The following is a 22097-nucleotide window of genomic DNA, read 5'->3' as shown; positions in this document are numbered from 1 at the left end:
AGGAAACAGCCTATGTTACAGTACACAACAAAAGCCCACATTTCACCTGGGTGCCCGACTGTTTAGAGGCTTGTATCAACAACAGAAATAGATGAACGCGTTTTTGGAGGAAGAACCATGATGCGCAATTACGCACGGGACTAAAGGAATTTGACGACTGGCCTGTCTTTTTGTTTCTCCTCCAGGGGATTCGCTGTCCATACTTTTGAGTCCTCTCCATTTACGAGACGATATCTATGCACGACGTCATCAGTGCAGCTACAGCCTCTCCTCACCTTTTTAACTCTGAAGTTAACCATCCAGTCCTCTATGTGCACAGGGCAGGATGGGATGCTCCACCAGTTCCCAAACTTCAGCGGTAGATACGACTCGACCCAGTGCTAAGCCCGAGGAGAGCAACGGAGCCAGCACAACAGGTGATGCACAAAGCTTTACACTTATATGTAGTGTAATAAATGTGTTTATGAGATATGTGGAAAATACAAATAACATATGTTGTATATGCAGCTAAGTAGCATTCACTGCAAGCTTATTTTACGTGGCCAAACACAGAATATTAATTGTACTATTAACTGAAAATAATGCTGTCAAGATAATGCTATGTTGTCAACAGTGCATTGAAAGCAACGATTTCCTATCCAAAAATAATTTTGACATAGCTTACTGTAGTTTCATAATTTACATATCAAATAACAGTAATATGTTTTTTGCATAGTGTGAAATTATCTATCTCTAAGCTTTCAAGCAGTAAAAAACTGACCAAGCATCCCTGGCTTCACTTCACAGAGATGTTAATGGCTGTAACATATCTGTTAATATCAATTTGCTATAATAATACCACTCAGATAATGTCTATAAATGATAATTGAATTCAAATGTATTAATCAAAGTACTTTTAATAGTATAATTAGCCTTGTAACATCATAACAGTTCCCTGCCAATAGTTGCATCATCCGTTTAATTATACTGTAGTGAACACTGCTCTGATAAGGAGGACCCAGTCTACATGCAAATGATCATCTTTGTATTTCTGTGGCTACAGTATCTGATGTCTTTAGTTTTAGTGAGCCAGAGCGCCACAGTGACAGGATGGGAAAGTTTATTGGGATTATTTAACAGTGGTTTCTGGCTCTGTCCTCCCTGAAAGAGACAGTGGCTTGAAAGGAGATATGGTGACAGTCTACGGTTTCAATAGGAAATGGAGAAGCCACTGTGGACACTTCTTTGTTGTAGTGGGTCAGAGATGGCCCGGCTGTGGTGCAAACTAGCAGAAGTTTCAAGGTAAAACACCAACACCGGATCCTGTGTTTGCATTTAGCAGTGTTAAGGAAGAGCAGGAACTTGTAAATATGTGCAGGACAAATGTAATTTATCTTCAGAGGCTGTCAGATGTTTATTTTCACCAAATCTGTATTTGTACGATAAAAATAAATGTGACTTTGTTTGCAGTTTTGTCAGCTTAAGCATTATTTGACAGAACTCAAAGAATAAGTAGGTGAAAAGCTGGTAAAAGATTCACTAAGTGGGACCACCTCTGAGCAAGTGTCTCTCGCTCTTTGCATTCCTTAAAGGGATATTACAGGCCCATTAGTGCAATGAAAGCATGGGGACACATGCAGCTGAGAAACTGCCACTGACCCTGCTGAAGTGTGTTTAAGCTCATGTCACCTAAGCTCACCTCCAAAGCAAAAAGAGAGTTTCCCCCTACGACTCCCAATAAAGTATCTCACGATTGAGAGTCACTCTCCAGGTTTACCAGCTGAATGACATTGACCAGCGAGGTGTTCCTGTTGTAATCGTCTGATGGAAATTTGTCAGGATGTTTTCTTAGTTTTGCATGTGGCCCCTCCCCCTTGCCCGATGCAACTTGTTACTCCCAAGAGAGAAGGATGACATTTATAAACCCGAGGTTCAATCACTTCTTATAACTTGTTGGTTTAAAACTACAAGAGTGTCACTCTTAAGTCAGCATCCTTCATCTGACAAATGGGATGGGATACAACACAAAACGTATCTATATAAGATAAGATTGAAGAGTTGAATCTTATCTAGATACTTTTTGTATTGTATCCCATCCCGTACTATTGTAGAAACTATTGGCAGGTTTAAGAACAGTGTTTACCAAGAAACATGAATGACAAGAATGCAATCTTTTTATCATGCAAAAATGTTCCCATTCTGGGAAAGACATCTCATTTATACAAACATAGAAGGTCAATGATTAAGACTTCTCTGATCCATGCAAATACCTGCGATGCAAATCCTTCAGAAAAAAAGGTCTACAAGGAAGTGATACACAAAATCACTAAACATATGGCAACCTGTTCATAGAGCTGAGAACTGTGTATGAGGCTGTTAATGTTTATTAACAACACTCCACATAATCATTAACCCTTTGTGCTTCCAATGATATGTAAGTGGAGGTCTCGCTGCTATTTTTTTTTACTTCCTACCCAATGATCTGTGGCGTGCATCAGGGGCATATGTTTGATTCCCCCCAGTTATTTCAAGAAGGAACAGTTGAAGTATAATTCTGTTTCTAGAGAAGTGCACACACTCTTGTTGCTCTTTTTTGTTTGGGTGAAACTGGGAGATTGCATGGTCCAGGCAGTCAGAGACTGGAGTTTAATCCTCAGATGTTTGGAGTCATTTTGCCTGCATTATTTTAACATATAAGCTCCATTCTCAAAGTATGAAACATGATGCCTTTAATTACAAGATAAAAACACCTGTATGATTTTCAATTTTTTGTCTATTCCCCTCCAAACTTATGGAAGATAATTCCATTTTTTGCCACAGATACTGTACGTCCTCACCGGCTGCTCCAGTCATACTGTCTCAAATGAAGTCTGCAGAGTTTTAAAAGGTGCCTGAATAGTGTACAGCAAATTGTTTTCAGTAGTGTATGGCACCCATAATGATATTTGTTACTTGTTAACTCTCTGGCTTTTGGATTAAGCCACAGGGGGCACCCCGTGAAGTGGGAGACTTTAACATAATGTAAGATACATGTGAGGAAAGTTTATACCCAAAGCCGACAAAACGATATCATAAGAGGCACATATTTACCACAGGTAACCCCAGTGAAAACAAATACTATCATGATCCTGGTGTCATACTGTGTGCCACTGTGTTATAAAAGTCCTGTGCTTCACATGATAAATTGTCTTATATAAATGTGATAATGTTTCTCACCTTTATTACTTTCAAAGATTTTGCCTTCTCGATCTTAACACTATGAACAGCAACAATATGGTACATAACTCATGCAGTTTTATTCAGATATACTGTGACATATTAAAACAGGTATACTTGATTTAACAGTCTTTAGTGAAACTCATCAATCAAATTGTCAAGAAAAAGACATGAGTGAGTGATTCATGAATTCTGTAGATTTTACTGAAATCTTAGTAGGTCTACAGTAAATTTGAACTAGTTTTACATTTTATATATTAGTTTTATATTATCTTTAAGTTGTCTTTTTGGATGTTTGGATCACGTGCTGTGTTAATACTTGTGTTCCTGACAGGGGCAGCCAATGAGAACGGTAAAGTAGCTGAGGACAGTGAATCTATTCTGGACCAGACACCTGCTGAGGGCGGCGATGCTAAGCCTGCAGATGAACCAGCTGCAGCTGCAACATCTGCAGACAGCACCGCTGCAGCTCCACCTGCAGGGGAGGAGCCTCAGCCTGCTGCAGCCAGTCCGCCCGCAGAGACAGCAGCTCTTGAGCAAGGTAGGTTGGAGTCAGCACAGCACTGTGACAGGTCAATGACAATTGTTTCATTTCTTTAAGAGCAAGTTTGGGACTTTGTAAAATGTTTGTCCATTAATAGAAATTAATTCACAAACTAGAGTTTAGAACCCGAGACGGCTGATTCTACTTACATTCTTAGGACTCTCCAATATTTTGGTAGAATGTAAGCTGCAGACAAACATACATACATTCTGAAGGTTAAAATGCCTCTAAAATGTTTCAGAAGAATTAAAGGAAAACTGAATCCAAAGTTGATTCAGTTTTCCTTTAATTCTTCTGAAACATTTTAGAGGCATTTTAACCTTCAGAACATCCAAAGACATATATCTTCAACCGCTTTCTATGTTCAAGGATTAAAGTACTGAGATTAGGGGATTTTTCTGTTACATTACAATAGGTAGAAAACAATAGTCACAATATTTATGTGTCCCATTGAAGGAAGGGGAACTTATTAGGGACAAAAAGTACAATTGTTTCCATTGACCAGCAGAAACTTGAGCACTGCTCCGCCTCCTGCATAGTGACCCATTGAACACAGGCAGCCACAGCGCCCAGGTACATAATGTCCCTTCCGTCTTTCCCTAGACCCTCCACAGTCCAACTGAAATGGCGGTAACCAGGCGGTATCCAACAACACACAGACATGACTTTGGCCTTTAATGAACACACTGGGGTGGCCACAGGGATGTGTTTATAAGTCACTCATCTGATTATTTAGTTACCATTAATTAATGAATTATTTCCATTGTTTTATGACTTATATTAATATTATTTTCATTTTATCCAGGTTTGGACTCACAGAAGAGTCTTTTCATTGAGCTGCAGTCTTGAAGAAACTGTTTAAAAATGGATTTAGAACATGTTCTTCCACCTGGCAGTGTACATGTGTATACTCATGCCTGAACAGTCTGTTGATCTGTAACAATTGTCTGTTGAGGTTGTAACTATTGTTAAGGGCTACAGAACAAAAATCTACCTTGACGTTATAGTTTTGCTGAAGTAACAAACTACATTTTAGATTGCCAGCAGCCGTGATTAATTTTTTTTTAGTTGGCCCAGGATCAGCTCCTGATTTGTGTAAGACTTTTTAAAGTCTTTGTTGCTAAGCTTTTTTAATTTGTTTGATAGTGCACAAAATGGTTGGAGGCCATTACATGATACAATTTGTTTAGCCAAGACAGCTCTGTTGTTAGGAGACAGCATGAACATTTCCTCCCACATTAAACACATAATGTAGCCAGGATACTTGTAAGTTTAACTTTGTTGTCTCTGGAGAAAATACTGAACCTGTTACCTCTCCCAGTGCTCTGGTAACAGGGGGATATGCTAAATTACAAATTAGTGAGTGCAACATAACGATCCTGTCTCTAAATTCCAAGAGAGCACTTGAGAGCGACTGCGGGTCTGCACAGTGATAATCTGTCTGCACGCTTGACTCTAAATGATTGTCTGTACGTAGAAGTTCTCCACAGTGAGCTGCATGACAGTGCAGCTTTACATTTACTGCTATCACTTCACTTATTGCTTCATGATATAAATGACAAGCAGCCAACGGGTTCATGAGGTCAGCTCTTCATTTTCTTCTTTGTCTAATGCAAAGTGTCTACCAAAAGGCCATTAAAGAAAGGCGGACACAGTAGCAAAGCCAATACACTGTGCACTTATGCAATGGGAGAAATACAGTACTTGGCATCCTTAGATTACTGCATATTGCCTCCAAAGATTATGTTTTTCTATTGTTCTGGTTTACCCATACATTCAATGAGACTGGAAGCTGTGATACTGAGACATAGTGATTCTCCTGCCTGAATCATTTAATTCTCACGCTTAATGAGAAGCATTACAGGTGCCATCCCTTCTTTAGTGCCTACATACATAAACCTAAAGCTATGTTAATACTGCCAAGTTCAAAACTCTTCTGCATTTTATTTTAGGTGCTTCATGCAAATAAACCCCTATATTTAGTTTCATCCAACAGTTTGAGTGTCGGGCTGTTGTTTCGGAGACTAGCTGGTTACGATCTACCGCAGCAAAGTCATTTTTAACTCCTGCTTAAAGTAAGCAGTACATATGAGATAATATGAGAGAATTTAAAGACAGAAAAGCACAACAAGCTGTTTATTTGACAGTTTGACACTGATTACGTCTACTAAATAGAAATTAAAAATACAGATTTGTAGAATATTCACCTAATTTTGTCAAAACATAGTCAGTACTCTCCTTGACCTTTGTCTTAACTTGATCTTGACCCTCTTTGGTGTCCAACTTGACTTGCCCTCTGTTCAAGCTTGACCACAGCTCTGTTTGGACAGCCCAGTATGTAGTGTGTGTTGCAACACTTTGTTGTCACCGTGGTCTCATTAAGGTGCAATCTGAGTCCACAGAGAAACTAGAGCATGCCAACTCATATAGGGCTTCCACTGGCCACAAAGCCACGAGCCTCCCTGCCTCCGTTTCACAGCCAATGGAGAGAGAGAGGATCGAGTGTCACATTAGCAGAGCGGACATGGCAGCTCACCCACTTCTGGATCTGTTAGGTGGTCAGGGTTAAGATTGGTTTGGTGGAAATCATCTGCAATCACAAGTCTTTGATAGAAAAGTCATGAGAAATGTGACTGAATGTAAATGTGTGTTTCTCCTTGTCAGTGATGTGATTTCACACCTTTGGATTAAAAGGTATTATAGGCTCAATAAGTATCATTTGGATTTTCAGTGCCAAATCTGCAGCACTGGTCTTACAGGGTCGGTTCACCCAAATTACAAATAAACATTATTACTCACTTACCTCTAGCTGTATCTAGCCATGTAGGTAGTTTCTGGTTTAATTTGTCCAGGTTTTGAGATATTGTTCCAAGATTTCTGCTGCAACCCCATTACAATGGAGGTGAATACATTTTCATTTGTGCTGCTCACAGCATAACATTTACAAACTCAACAGTAAAATGTCTTTGCAGAAACAATGTCTCTTAATCGGGATAATCCACAGACTTTGCTGTGAGCAGTATTCATTGGAAGTACTTTCCACTAAAGAAATAGTCCCAATGAAAACTGCTCAGCATGTTCTGTGGATTATCAAGAGTAACAAGGACACGGTTTCTGAAAAAAAGATGCTGCTGTTGAATGTCTTACATGTCATTTTGGGTGACAGGGTGCCTTTAAAGGTGATTATGTTTGTTGCTCACACATGTACAAATCCTTCTGTTTTTCTTTCTAAACAGAAAAAGCAGAGGCCACAGCGACTGATCCAGAGCCCAAAACAGAGGAGGCACCAGGTGAGTGGCATTGCAACGTCAACACAATGTCACATAATCCATATAAAAATGTCTAATCCACCCTAACATGTTCCCCTCTTTTTGTTTTCAGCTCCCAGTGAGTGAGGTGCAACACGAATGACCACACAGATGAGTTTGTTGGAAGTGTCCTACATTGTTTGTATGCATGAGTGAAAGTATGTGCAGGTGTGTGTGTTTGTGTGTGAAAGACATCGCCTTGTTGCCAAGATGCAGACCCTGTGATGACCACTTTCAGTCAGGGTTCCTCAGTCATCACCGTGCCTTCTTCTCCTCATGATGGTGTACGGCTGCAATTTCCGCTTGAAACTTGAACTTGAAATTTCTATTTATTATAGAATAGTATAGAAATTTATAATAGCAGATTTTCTGAAAAATCATGTCTTTAACTTGAACCTAAGAGTCCATTATGTACTTTTCTACTAAATTAGAATTCTAAGAAAACCAAAGCCAAAATATATTTGATTTATGAAATGATATTCTTTTTGGGTAGCTGGCTTTGATTTTACGACCATGTTTATAATGAATATGAAGAGCTGATACTTTAGCTGATTTTAAACATTAAGAGCATGAATGAGATAAAAGTACACGTGAGACCTTTTTTGTTTGTTTGTTTCTGATGTGTCATGATTTCTCTCTGGGAAGATGACCTGAAATCTGTAATAAGCTATGAACTGTCAAAAAATTAAAAAGGCCACCTTAAAAATGACATCTAACGCATGCACTTTCTTTGCTATCTTAATACAGGATGAATACATATGTTGGATGCAACATTTTAGGGTGAATAACTATTCTAGGATCAGAGGTTTTACTATTTTTTTTTTTTTATTAGTGAGAGCTGCACTTTTGAACAAAACAGAAGATGAGATACCAAACCGGAAACAGCACCAAGAGGAAGTTGATTTGACCCTGAATCTGGCCACTGTGACCAGGGAATGTTAGACTGGTTGTATAGATACAATCCCACTTCATCATTACGTTTTGTAAAGTATGTCAGGTGTGAAATTACCATTTGCCACACATTCTGGTGAATTAGGTGCTGCTCTGTTGTTAAAGGTTTTAATCTACTGAAACTAGTTCAACCAGCTACAGTGGCCAGAGGAGAAGCTAATTTTTGCTAAAACCTGACTATATGGAAAAAGAAAGTCAACAAGATCCTAGTTTGGTCTTTCATGTGTCATCTGGAAATGTAATAAGGCTTCCACTGTACATCTATAAAGGTCACTTGATGGTTAAACTACAACTTGTTTGTGACGTGGACGGCTAGTCAGGAGTCTGAGAGAGGACCAAGAACAGCAATCGCCTCAATTTCCACCAGGCCACCCTGAAAAGACAGAGAAGGAGACAGAGACATTGAGGACACAGGAAAGGAAGCCATGTGGGTAACAAAAATACTACAATACTATATCGTCCAACGAGACTGGGAGTCTTTGCAGCCATTAGAAGTTAGCCCGAGAGTGAGAGAGGCCGCGGTGTATCTGAGGGGGAAAAAGTTCCTCTCTGTGAAGCACAAGTCCCACAACACAATAATAAACCCAAATAATTAATAAACCCCAGATTTGCTGTCTGTGTTGCGGACAAAATCTTTTTATTAGTTGCTTTATGATTTTTAAACACTGAAAATCCTGTCTATGTGTAATGATGATTTATCATTGTTACATCCTGTTGCCACATTTTGTTATTCACTTCAATAATTAGAGAGGTTGTGTCCTGTATATGGGAATGCATCCATGCGTACAATAATACCACTACTGTCTGTACAAAATTTCAAGGTTCAGTCTATCTAATAGTTGTTGATATATTTCAGTTTGACCAAAGTGGTGGACGGACCAACAGAGCGACATTGCCATCCCTCAATATGAACACATCCAGGTATGTGTAGTTTACTAGTGTACTTTATTACTAACTGGACAGCATTGCTTTCAGCATTTCTGTTTCCTTACAGCATAACAACAATATTCAATAGTACCATTTTACACCCCACTCGTAGTGAAAACAGCTGCACATGGGTGAATGAGCATGCACCTGGCTACCATAAATCTCCACCACCCCGTGTGGATCGATGTGCATGTACTATATGTACCACAGGGTACTGCAGTATTCTGTTATATACTCTATACTGTATTGGTGTAAAGCTTTTGCTTGTACTTACTCTGGGGAGAGCAGCGACTTGGTAGGCAGCTCTGGCAGGGAAGTTACTGCTGAAAACTGGAGGGAAAACATTTATGTTATATTTATATATCATATTATTATATTATAACAAAAGCATATTGGAAAACCACCAGGTTAATCTACTGTCTGACTATCTATAACAGATTTCTGGGTACCACCTACTAATGATGCATACTTAAAAAAAAAAAAAAAGAGTTTATAAAGTTTAACTAAAGGCTTTATTGATGGTTAACATTATGCTGGAGGAGGATAAACACAAGCTAAACAGACTTTTCACAACCTGGCAACCCAAAAGTTAAGCCCCCTCACATTTAATAAATGTTTAACATGCTATAATGTAGCTGTACACAGATATAAGAACTTTTTAGTGTTTATTAACGTACAGTATTTGTCAACAATCATAACATCTATGAACCTGTTCATAAACAAGCACTTATATTATGTACCACTCATAGGTGCCCACAGGAGGAGTTACAGTTGTTGATGAATTAATTACTAAACACTTATATCTGCTTACAACTACATTATAGTGTTTATTTATTAACTGTTTATATGCTGTTTATAAATGCTAAATGCGGGGGAGGGGGCAGGTAAAGTATAAAGGGGTAACCAAATTATGCAGTTTTAAGGGTAATGTGTAAAGCGTCTGGTGGTGCATTGGAAAATAAAGGATTTTTGGGGGGGGGTATTTTACACTAGACAAAAACTGTTTTATAATAGAGACAAATCTCTAAACGCAAATATAAGTAATCACTTTCATCAGCAACGGAGAAAACTTTGGCCGCTGGCTGAAATTGACTTTAAAGTGAGAGTCTAACCAGCAGGCTGGAAAGTCAAAATTCACATGACTTTGGATCACATGTCCTCTCCTTCCTCTTATCAGGGTCAGTGAAAGTGGTTTATGGTTTAATAAGCGTCAGGTGGGAGGTGGAAGTTCGGGCCTACACCCGAGTCTGGAAGGGTTGAGTTACATCTGTGTGCCTGCACAGCAGTGTCCATTTCCAACTCACTGGGCACTGCGGCTTCCATTACACCCGTCTGCTGTGATCCAGGAGGAAATGCCCAGGCCGAGCAGCCTGTGAGAGGAGGCTGCATTCATACAGCAGAGGAAGAGCTGAGTGAACCTGTCTGTCAGGTGACTGCTACACCTGTCAGCAGTCATTTTCTGAGGGATGTCAGTGAAAAACGAGGCACCGCATCCCCTCATAATACCGCATGTATGGATCCTGGAGTGTGCCACTGGAATAATTGCAGACTTTTTTTTAAACTTAATTTTATTTTTAAATTAAAATATTAATTCATTTAAAAGACAGAATAAGGAAATACAATTATTAATTGCCAAATCTAAAGATGTTTTTTTTTTATTTTACACTGAGTTTTATAATACATCCTTTAAATTTAATAAATCAAGTTATAGTAGCTTTTTTAAATTGATCAATGTAATATTTTATTATAATTAAACACAGTAAAATCTATAATTATTCTGGTGGCCCCTCCAGGCTCCATATACTATACAAGAGCATGTAAACAATAAAGACATATGAGATTGTTTAGATTATATTTACTCTAAAACTCAAGTGATGACCTTAAAGAAAAATGTGTGTTTTGGCTTTCTCCCTCCACAAAATAAACCACTTTGTCAAGGACAGATCAGTAACTGTTGGAGTTGGTAGACAATCAGTGCTTTTCTCAAGGTCACTTCAGCAGACTACACACTTCCTGACATGCAGGCTTGAATCCACTTCCTCCACTTAAAGAGCAGCCTCCTTAATCATAACCCCAATTCCAAATTAAAACCCTCCACACACGGCAGAAGGTGATGAGAAGGAAACTAGCCACTGATTTAAAGGCTTGATAAAATGAACTCAGTCACATGACAAAAAGTGACTCAGATGTTTGTGTAGGAAAAACGCTTATATAAAAAGTAAAGAAATGGGGCTGTTTGTGTAGGTGACTGGCCTGGCCATTGATATGGCAGCAGCTCTGACACTCTTGGTTAAATGCTGCCCCCGTGTGGCTGCTTTTATATATTTAGAAGAATAAAAATATGAGAGAATACAGTAAACTATATCAGTTCCATTACAAGACCCAATAAATTGCACATCTATTATTTTAAATTATAATCAGCTTTTTATCGTGACATTCAAGGCCCTGAGCATGGAAATGAATAAAGTATTGTCCTACATGTTTTGTAGACCTCATTGACGCTGTTAAAGTCATTTATATCGGCGAGCAGCACGGTCGTCTTCACCACTGAAATCAAAGAGTTTGCACTGTTAGAGAGTTTGTTATGTTTGAACATTCAAATCGTATAAAACATGACCAGCAGCTGAGTTACTGAACAGCCTGATAGTACTGAGATCTCACCATTGGTGTAGTCACAGCCAGCAGCTTTAAGGATCTCCCCCATATTGATGAGAGCCTGAGGGATGAGAGACATTGTGATGCACAGTCAATCCATTTTTAATATCACCTATCAAACTGTATTTTCTTTATATATGTGGTTCAGATTTTTAGATTGATAGCTATTCAGATGACACCTGGGAAGCATCCTCTTATTTTGATTCATCACTGTCAGCGTATTGATTTTGGCTTTGTCTGATTAAGGTTCTGTTTTTTGGACTGGAGTAGTTTTTTTGTCTTTGGTGATCTCTGTGACTTCCTGTTTTCCTTGGTTGTAAACAACCTTTAGGTTGTAACTTATCAGAAGCATTAAAAAAAAGGGAAAACAATGAATATTGTGCTGCAAGCATAATCCATAATGCTAGGACTATTAAATGGTTCTTGACACTTGAAATCTAAAAAAAGGCAACTTGTGTTTTTGTCATTTCAAGAAGCAAGGTTACTGAACATTTTGAACATTGTTTATATATAATAATATTAAAGACGCATTGCGCTATAATAAGTAGCACTACTCCACAGTCTGTGCCTATATATTACAACAGACGTTCACTGAGGGATTCACTTATCTGTGGCACAAAACGGTGCTTCTTGATTAATGTAAATTAGTTGTGGAAATAGTGTTGGGAAAAAATGCCACACTGATCACTGCAATGGAGTAAAGCTGAGGCACAGTGGGTCTGTTTTAGACTAACAGCCCTCTCAGCCAATAGAAATAACCGGCAATGTTACAGAACGTGTCATCTGGTGTGCAAACATCATCACTTGTCCCTGTGAGCCTCACCTGCTTGGCCTGGGCCTGCACCCCTCCATCTACCAGCTGACCAGAGGCCACGTCCAGCCCCAGCTGACCCGAGATGTACATTGTTCGGTCCACAACCACCGACTGGCTGTGGATGAGACAGAGGACACACACACACACACACACACACACACACACACACACACACACACACTACTTTAATTTCATGTAAGAGAAACACTTCATGATCAAAAACTGAGAGAAAAACTAAAACAAATTGCAAAAAACTGATTGTAAAGGAATAACTGTCTCGCTCATAATCTGCTTTATATATTATTAATCAATTCATGATCTCTTATTTTTCTCACTTATGAATGAACGTTCAGCATGTAGAAGTGAATGTAGTAATGAAGATGTAAAATGATTTCTCTCTATATGACATTACAAAAAAAAAAAAGGTGAGTCTTGTGATCCTGAACCCTGAATTTCATAATGTACCACCAAAACCCCACAGCCGTTCTGTGCAACACGTTGTTGTGGGAGATTATCGAGTCAAATGTTATAAGAAATGGAAGATAAGAAAAATGTACCACCAGACACCAAAATGGCAACAAAAAGCCAACTTCAACAATGTCTGAAGAACCTTGTTGAAGTGAATTAAGGTGGATGTTTCCAAATAAGATAAATCAGAGGCCATTCACACAGTCTGAAGAAACTCCACACACTGACAGCCAATTGGCCAGAGCAGGAACACCCCTCAACTTGTGAAACTGCACAGATTTAATTAAACAAGAAAACATACAAGGCTACTGTATTTATGTCAGGTCATTTCATTATTTCTGATCACTTATGTGAATTTTAATCAAGTCATCAGCAAAACAAAACTGTGTCTTCTTTTTGTAATTTCTGAAGATTTAGGCCTATCTGTAGTCCAGATACAGAACACAGGACTTGAATCCTTACCTGTATATTCCCTGTCTGACAGGGGCTTTTGGTGTGTAGGGGATTTGTCGACGAATAGTTGCCATTGCAAGTCTGCTGTCTGTCTGTTGGAGATTTCTACTCTGCGGTTGCTTCTTCTGCTCTCTGCTAAATGATCAACTTCGGCACTTTTTTATGGGGTCAAGTCAAGCAGGTGAGTTCATTGGACACAAAGACCCGCCCCTGATCAGATATTGGACTGTCCTTTGAATGAATGTGCCCCATTCATTCAAACACTTTACGCACCGGCTTGTGCACCCCACGTGTCGCTATAAATAGCAAATGGTGCATATTTCTGTTTTTCCAAGTTTCCTTACCTGTACGGACCGATGGCAGCCGGGGCTGATGTAGTGTTGACGATCCTCCTGTTGAGTGCAGACATGTTCCTGATTTTCCCCCAACCTTTCTGCACCGCAGAGTGAAGCAAACTGTTGTGCAACAATTTGCCGTAAAGTGTACCGTAATGTCTGTCAAAAAACGCACGCTGCATTTTTGGAGGAAATAGCATGCAAACGGAAAACACTGGAAGAATTACGATGGAATTAATGATGGTTTCTACTGCAATAGAGTCCATCTCAGAGGTTCAGGTCTCCTTTTATAAAGTCAGAGATAAGATTAAAAAAAAAATTCCACTGCAGTTACGGTTAACTATAAGTCAGTTTTATTATTTCTTGCACCTTTTCAAACCTTTATAAAGTATTACAAACCAAAGATAATAAATTAAGTGGTTCAAACATAAATGCTTACATTTCACTCTACACCCTCAAGTCATGATATAGCGGATATAACAGTGAAATAAATGACAACAAAATCATATAGCTATATATCAAAAGGTCAGATTCATATTTTAGATAACTGTACATATTATGGCAGATTCTCCACAATGTCATATTTCAAACAGGGCTTTTTAAAATTGTACAGAGCAAATTGATTTTGTTAAAGCTGAAAATCCAGCTCACATATTAACAGTTCTGTGCAGCTAATACAATAGCATTCCACTAAATAGCAAACATAATTATTAACATGCATAGTCTAAAACACGCTGAAATCAAGCCACATATATTTGACAAAGGGCAAAAATATTAACAGCCAAATGAGCTACCATATTTAAACCAGTGTCATCAAAAGGAAACGTTTTAAACACATTTAATAAATAAAGTGTGAATGCTTGTGTGTAAGATGCCAATGCACTGCAGACTTCATTTATGAAAACAATTCATGGCAAGAATGTTTTCTGTGACAGAACAGGTTCACCTGCATGCAGAAAAAATAAAGACAAACAAAAAACCACAAACAAACATGATCCTTCAAAAGATCGTACTGATTTAAATTTGGATTCAGGTAATTACAGTATTATTAAAATGACTGACTAACATGCAGTAAGTATGGGCTGAACCACACCATCAAGACTGCACATTAACATTCATATGTAACAGCAACCTGCAGACATGTTGCACATGTATTTAAAGATTTATTCAAATGGTCATTATTAGCACGTGTGTAAAATCAATATGTCATAACTAAACAACAACCAGACAGAGCAGTTTGTTTCCTTCATGAAGAGACCAAATATGTGTGTTAGTGAGTTTTCAATTAAACATTCAAAATTGTGAAATTGGATTTTTGAGGCCGACACATATCAATATTTGAGAGCTAAGAATCTGATAACAGCCAATATTTATATTTTTAGGATAAATGTGAAACATTAACAACCATTTCTGATAAGGTTCCTTAAATCTGTTTAAGGAACCACACAATCGATCACTGCACTGAACAGTTTTGTGTAAATACAATTTTTAGCTATTAAAAACTCACAGCATGAACTGACCGTATATCTTCATTCCTTCATTAATAACATCACACCTACATTTCAGAAAACTGTCAAAAACCAGCACATTCTCACGCATAATTGCTGAAACATTAGATATGAGCTGCAGGGAAGTTTGCTTAAAAAAATCTTAATGCAATTACAAAAATTAAGTCTGAAATTCAGACATTAGATGTGCGGCTGATGCCACGGCTCTGTTTTTCTTAAGTATACAGTATCAGTGAGTCACTTGAGTCTTTTATCTCAGCATGATGTGTTTTTTTTTCTTGGACTACAGCCATAAAACTGTTTATATGACTAGTTGTGCTATTTGGTCTTCTTCACTGAGCACTTAACTGCTATCGTCTTCTTCCCTGCTTTACATATAAGATTGCTCCACATCTGGTTTAAATGTTTTTGACAGTTATGCTGTAATCTGAAGTTAATCAATCAATCATAGTGTGGAACAATTACAGAAAACATAATTATTAGAACCTTAAAATAAGTCTACAGGGTTTTTTAAGACTCCGCAGACATTAAAAGTCGCACAGTATTTTGGAATGCTTTTGCTTGTATGGAAATCGTATATATATTTTGTCTAACTCAGGAATGAATTTTGGTGCTAACTCGACGTAGAACTGGGACAGGTGTGTTGTGAGGCACTAGGATGCATGGAGTCTGTCAATAAAGACAGAGCACTGGATGTCTAAAGAAGCGCATCATACTCGAAAACAACAAAATTGTTAAATAAATGATTAAGACGAAATAAGTTGAGAATTTTCTGATCCGCCAACAACTGAAAACATGCACAATCCGTTCACCATCCACATGATTTTTGTCACTTCTGCCCATTCTTGCAGCTTTCCACAGTCCACTTCCAGCTCATCTCCAAGTGAGGAAATGGATTTAACCATCTGACGACTTGGTTGTTTTATTACATTGCTTATTCTGAAAACCAGGTTTCAAATATTTTAAGGCATTCTCAACTTAATCAACATAATCTCGATTGTCTTTGGTCATGGACAAGCCTCCACAGCTTTTTGTTGCAGGTATTTCCAAACTAGGTTCTATATTATATTTACACTGAAATTGAAAGGTCTGAGGAAAATAAAAAGACCACTTGTCATAGACCTGGTGATTATACTGGTGCCGCTGCCAGAGGATAGGCCTCCTTAATTGTTGATGGTGATTCCCCAAGGGTGACATGAAATGTAATTTCATTTGGAAAAGGGGACATTTTGTGACTTTTAAGACGTATAATCGCCAAAACTTCTCTCTTTGGTCGCAGTCCTAAGCATCATTCACGGGAAAGCAACTTTACAGGAGCCGTAGAAACAAATACAAGATGTAAAATGGAGGAACAGCATCTAGATATAGTGTAGAAACAAGGCAGACGAGTGTAGATTCCAGGAGCCAAAATGGATGTTACCCAGTAAAAGAAGCCTTTAACTTCATTTAGACGCCACTTAGCAGTCAGTCAGAACAGCAGTGGGCTTCCAGCAAAGACATCTTAGTTCCTCTGAATCAATGGGACATAAGTTGTGGTGATGGTGGCTTTGGGAAACCGAGACCAGAGGGAAAAGACGACAGGGAAGAGCAATTAGAAGTTCTGTTGTCGTCTCTTCTTGGCGTCCATGGCATCCAGGATGGGCTGCCTTTTGGCGGTGTAGCGCTGCCTGAGCTCCTCAATCTCCCGCTCCATCATGGGATCCAAGGCACTCAGGCGCATCTGCAGCTCCTCAAAGTCCAGGTTCTTCAGCTGGGTGACAGCCCACAAATAGAAATACAGAGGAGAAGGGATGAGTCACATTTAGTGTCTTGTTGTGGATAATATTGTAAGAACTGCTTCCGTTTTGCTATTTTTACCACTGAAGTGCTGGTGTATATTAATTTAGGTCGACGTTCAACAATTTCCACTATCAATAACCCCATTAATTACAGCAGTACCACCACATGCTGATGGAAGATGTTACTCACGAAGTCAAAGTCTCCATCCTGAGGCACCTTCCAGTTGTCAGGGAAGACGTTCTTGGACTGGATGTGGTAGCCGGGCTGCTCCTGCGGCTGGTTGTGGTTGTAGTTCTCCTGCTGCTGGGCTGCCTTGTTGGAGTCCTGCTTGTCAAAATAGTCCATGAAGGAAGGACGCATCGGCTGCTGGGGGGTGGCGTGCCCTGTGGAGGAGGAAGAGGGCTGTGTTTCAACTCTTGAAGGAAACACCTATCAAAGTATTTTAATGACATGCATTTGATAAATACTGAGAGAAGCAAAAAAAATAATAATAATAATCCCAACATTACTTAAACAGAATTCTTTTGGAGACTCAAGTAATTTTTTGCAGTTTTATCCCTTTTCTCCCCATAACTGATTTAACATTGTGTGTGCTCACTCCTCATAGATCCCTGGTCTTCCTCCTCCTCTTCATCATCATCACTGTTGATGACCATAGTGCCCAGGTCTGACTCGAGCATGGTGCTGCCGTGTTCAATCATGGTCTGCGCCCCATCACTCATGGTGCTGGTGGCCCGCATGGTTCCTGCACCCTCTGAGCCCGACTTCACCATAGTGTGAGAGTCCACCTCCGTCTCCTCCTCCTGGACAGGACGAGACATTTAGTCATGTAGCCTCAACATACAGCTGTCTAATCAAGTCAAGTCAAATCTAGTGGTTGCTTTAACACAAACTTTATTGTTGATATGACAGCATACGCACAGAGTTGTCGTCCTCCTCCTCCAGCTCTCTCTGCTGCTCCTGCTGCCTCTTGGCTTTCATCTCCATGGCCTCAGTTATCAGGTCTCTCAGGATTGTGACCGGCTTGGCCTGGCTGATAAATGGGTGCTGGACATTCACAAGAGCAAAAAAAAGAAAGAAAGAAAAAAGTGTGTTTTGTGGTAACATTTAGTGCCTCAATGGCTCTCTGACACAGTGTCAACACAAATAGAGCATCTGTGTTATTTTGTTCACCTCTTGCGTGTACTTAGTTAAAGTATTCCTACGTCAGAGTTTCTCTGAGTGCGTACACCCAGGTGTTCATGTTCTGCTCTTATAAGTTTATATCTGTGTGTGTGTGTGTGTGTGTGTGTGTGTGTGTGTGTGTGTGTGTGTCCTTCCTTCCTCCAACCTGTAGGAGCTGTGTGGCGGTCGCTCTCTGCTCTGGATTCTTGACCAGACACTTCTTGACAAAGTCTGTGAAGTCGTCTGACCAAAGCTCCGGCTTCCTGAATGTTGGAGGAGGGTTGGTGGGGATCATGAAGATGGCCTGGAGGAACACAAAGAGGTTTCAAAAAGTCAGGTGGGATAACAAAGACAGAAAAAAACAAAACACAAGACATCATGTCAGTTGTTTGTTCTTTAGGCACCTCAAATCCAAACTTTCTACCAACCCCTGCTTCAGAGCTAAGTGGTTGGGTCTGAGCATCCACAAACCCAAAATGTTTACACTCACTCTCATGGGATGGATGTCAGCGTAGGGAGGTTTGCCCTCTGCCATCTCTATGGATGTGATGCCCAGGGACCAGATGTCAGCCACACAGTTGTAGCCGATCTCCTGGATCACCTCTGGGGCCATCCAGAACGGAGTGCCTATCACAGTGTTTCTCTTTGCCATGGTGTCCTTCAGAGGAAAAACAATGCTGGTCTCATCATTATGAACTTGACGTCTTCAAATCAGATCATATGGATTCATAAAATCAGCGAAAGGCTTTACATTCCAAGTGGAAGTTTGATGAGAACATTCACTTTGCCGTCACTAGTACAAACCCTCAAACAACTGCTATAATAATAATACCGTTAGTTGTCCAGCAACTCCAAAGTCTGCCAGTTTGGCGTGTCCCTCTGTGTTGAGGAGGATGTTTCCTGCCTTGATGTCGCGATGGATCTTCCTCATGAAGTGAAGGTATTCAAGACCCTTCAGTGTCGACTTCAGGATAGTGGCAATCTCATCCTCTGTCAACTGATGTGAGAAGGAAAAAGAAAACACAGGGATGAAGTAAGATCCAAGAGTAAATGAAGAAATTAGCCTGTGTGACGCAGGTATGTAACACAAGTATGACTTATTGTTTATTTTTTGTAGTCAGTAATTTTGCCAGTTAAATCACAGACACAGTCAACCAGGACATTTTCCCCCTACTGCACAGCTAAATGAGCTTTGCAAATTATTACATTTGTTTTGTCAGTGTCTTCAGTGAAGGACCTACTCAGCAATCCATCCTTTCAGCTTTTTATGCCCACTACTGTTAAAAAAAAAAGAGAGAGCATCGGCAGAGTTTGGTAGGAATTGTATAAAAGCAGGGTGATGACTATCACTGAGGCTTTATCACCATCATAGGTATTAAAAAGCAATGTCTTGTTTATGTCAATGTCTTGGTCAAACACTGCAATGCTGTATGTTAGGTATGTATTATCAGTCTAGGATATACATTATAAACAATCTGCTCTGAATAAAATATATCACAGAAATATAAACTCTGATCACACACCCATGTTTGTTTCACTATCTCTGTGGGGACAGTCATTGACATAATGCTTTCCCTAGCCCCTTCCCTAACCTTAACCATCACAACTAAATGCCTAACCTTAACCCTTACCCTAACCTAATTGTAACCTGTACCCTAAAACCAAGTCTTAACCCTCAAAAAGCAGTCTCTGCCCGTGGGGACCTCGATTTTTGTCCCCACAAGTCCCCATGGGTTAGTGTGCATTCAGGTTAAAGTCCCCATTGGGATATAAGAACATGAAAACACACACACACACACACACACACACACACACACACACACACACACAGTCCAACTGTAATTCTCTGCAAGCACCCACCGTCTTGTTGCGCAGTCTGATGATGTCAGAGACGGAGCCGGCTCCACAGTACTCCATGACAATCCACAGGTCTGTGTTCTTGAAGTAGCTGCCATAGTACTTCACTACGTAAGGGCTAGGAGGAAATGCAAAACAGAGTGGTTATCAAAAGAGAAGACAAAGTTTCCATTACAACAAAAACAGCAGAAGTGAGAAAACTCTCGTAGGTCAAGGCATCAGGGAGCTGCTGCAGCTAGTGGTAACATTGCTGTTAAATCAAACATTTAACTTAAAGCAAAGTGAACTATGGGAGCAAATATGATGCTTTGAGGGCAATGTTTTAAGTTTAAGTTTAAGAAGTTTTGGGAAAGCTGTGTTCTCTTCTAACCTGTCACACTGCTGCATGATGGAAATCTCCTTGATGATCTCCTGCAGATCAGACTCCACAGGAACCTGCTTGATGGCCACCACCTGGCCTGACTCCTTATGGATGGCTTTGAACACACTGCCATAGGAACTAAACACACACACACACAAAAGTTAAGTCACAATATGTCCATATATATATGATCCGATATGTGCATTTTAGAACTGACTAGTATTAAAAAATGAATGCATTACACAACAAAAGAGGTGCATCTTAAAAAGTACAGACTGCTGTGTCTGATTGACTTTCAGTCAATGGCACACAAGTGGAAATGGTGGTTAGTCGTGACAAAAACATCTTACCCTTCACCGAGTTTCTCTAGAACATCAAACACTTCCTCTGGTTGTTTGGTCAAACTGTCTTCACTCAGCTTTTTCAGCTTGCTGTAAAAATGGAACAGTGTAGTGTCGCTAAAAACAAGTAGTGAATCCATCTAAAACACTATACCATAGGAGCATCTGAAGTCAAAATTACAGTGGTTTCCAGCACCTAGTATTAACTTATACACATAAATTAATGAAAAGTTGGGAATGATGTACTCAGAGAAACAAAATAAGGTGTTATTTACCTTATTTTTATATATTCTAACTTGGAATATATATAAATGATAAATAACTTAGAATATATATGAATAATATATAAATTACATAAAATTGAACACATTTGGGTTTTGGACTGTTAATCGGACAAAACAAGCACACCTTGCTCTGGCTCTGGGAAATTGTGATAGGTAATTTTTTTTAACCACTTTCTACCATTTGGTAGGCTTAGCAATCTATTAATGGGAAAAATAATTATAAAACACAATGAGAAATAATCTTTAGCTGCAGCCCTAATCTTACACCTTATAGTGAACTGTAATGCGTCAGAGTTAGGTGATCTTACACCTTATACCTAACTAACTGTACAGTTAGGTATAAGGTGTAAAATTAACTTTAAGATATATCATGTCATTGGTAACATATCGCCCAGCTCTTTCTCCCTCTCAGGCCTAAGATGCTCCTCAAAGAAATCAGCTCCTGTGGTGATTAATTGGCAAGACAACCAGTGTACACGTGAATCACCATAGCACTAATTAATTAAATGGTTGCCAATGATACTCATTTGTTTTACAGGGAGGTGTGAGATCACACACAATTCATTCATTTGTATTTCATGTCCAAAGAATAACGTAGATCAAAATGCTCCCTAAAAGGCACTAACGAAATTAGTATTAACTGTTACCCAACAACAAAACAGGCTAGAGAACCATTAGAAGCTTTAACACAGGGCTCGTGATTTTGGTCAAGAGTGACCTCTAAAACCATTAACTCATCTTAACTGAGTAGAAAGTTTGACAGAAACCCAGCAACGCTAACTAAGTTAGCATCAGCTTGCTGAGCGACAGCTACCGCCTACGTTAGCCTTTTAGCTAGCTAGTTAATAGCTTTCAAGCACGCTTTAAACCAATGGGATGTACACAAACCTTTTGGGCGCAGTCGGCTCCATGATGTATAACTTCAAAAAATAAAAAGGCAACGGTCTAATAGTAAGTTATGGCAGTTTGGGGGGATTGGTCAAGATGTGAACATTGTCGACAGAGTCGTTGTTGTCAAAAACTAGTGGAGGGCCAGCTGAGTGTTGGTCAGATGATGTACAGTTTGGGGATAGACTTTTCCACAGCGCCTCCTGTTGGGTCGGAGTGCAAACAAAACATAGCAACGTCTGTCCTTAGAAACCATGAACAACCT

The 22097-nt window shown here is 39.4% G+C and overlaps 3 protein-coding genes across 6 annotated transcripts; 1 reads left to right on the top strand and 2 right to left on the bottom strand.

Annotated features, from left to right (window-relative positions):
- On the top strand, positions 1–7756 carry si:dkey-284p5.3 (uncharacterized protein LOC557830 homolog). Its single transcript, XM_044171259.1, has 4 exons — positions 1–416; positions 3530–3736; positions 6976–7029; positions 7121–7756. Exons 1-4 carry the CDS (start codon positions 326–328, stop codon positions 7132–7134), a joined length of 366 nt encoding a protein of 121 aa, XP_044027194.1. The 5' UTR covers positions 1–325; the 3' UTR covers positions 7135–7756.
- Positions 7757–7853: 97 nt separating this feature from the next.
- Positions 7854–13816, bottom strand: rida (reactive intermediate imine deaminase A homolog). 3 transcript variants are annotated; one of them, XM_044171257.1, is made up of 7 exons: positions 13660–13816; positions 12404–12509; positions 11587–11641; positions 11404–11472; positions 10230–10308; positions 9200–9255; positions 7854–8371 (listed from the first exon to the last, which is right to left on the bottom strand). In XM_044171257.1, exons 1-6 carry the CDS (start codon positions 13722–13724, stop codon positions 9243–9245), a joined length of 387 nt encoding a protein of 128 aa, XP_044027192.1. In that variant the 5' UTR covers positions 13725–13816; the 3' UTR covers positions 7854–8371; positions 9200–9242. The 3 variants fall into 3 exon arrangements, with proteins under 3 accessions (XP_044027192.1, XP_044027191.1, XP_044027193.1); XM_044171256.1 differs by lacking the exon at positions 10230–10308 and having other exon boundaries at positions 13660–13815; XM_044171258.1 differs by lacking the exons at positions 10230–10308; positions 13660–13816 and adding an exon at positions 13325–13483.
- Positions 13817–13980: 164 nt separating this feature from the next.
- stk3 (serine/threonine kinase 3 (STE20 homolog, yeast)) lies at positions 13981–22011 on the bottom strand. Of its 2 annotated transcripts, none has more exons than XM_044171250.1 (11): positions 21833–22011; positions 20670–20750; positions 20329–20457; positions 19962–20076; positions 18934–19098; positions 18592–18759; positions 18268–18405; positions 17859–17984; positions 17536–17740; positions 17127–17320; positions 13981–16920 (listed from the first exon to the last, which is right to left on the bottom strand). In XM_044171250.1, exons 1-11 carry the CDS (start codon positions 21853–21855, stop codon positions 16750–16752), a joined length of 1515 nt encoding a protein of 504 aa, XP_044027185.1. In that variant the 5' UTR covers positions 21856–22011; the 3' UTR covers positions 13981–16749. The 2 variants fall into 2 exon arrangements, with proteins under 2 accessions (XP_044027185.1, XP_044027186.1); XM_044171251.1 differs by having other exon boundaries at positions 13981–16908; positions 21833–22009.
- Between the last annotated feature and the right edge of the window lie 86 nt (positions 22012–22097).

This window comes from Siniperca chuatsi, linkage group LG17 (assembly GCF_020085105.1).
Source record: "Siniperca chuatsi isolate FFG_IHB_CAS linkage group LG17, ASM2008510v1, whole genome shotgun sequence".
In the NCBI taxonomy this organism is placed as follows: domain Eukaryota; kingdom Metazoa; phylum Chordata; class Actinopteri; order Centrarchiformes; family Sinipercidae; genus Siniperca; species Siniperca chuatsi.
The sequence above is the reverse complement of the archived record's forward strand: the minus strand, read 5'-3'. Positions and strand labels throughout refer to the sequence as shown.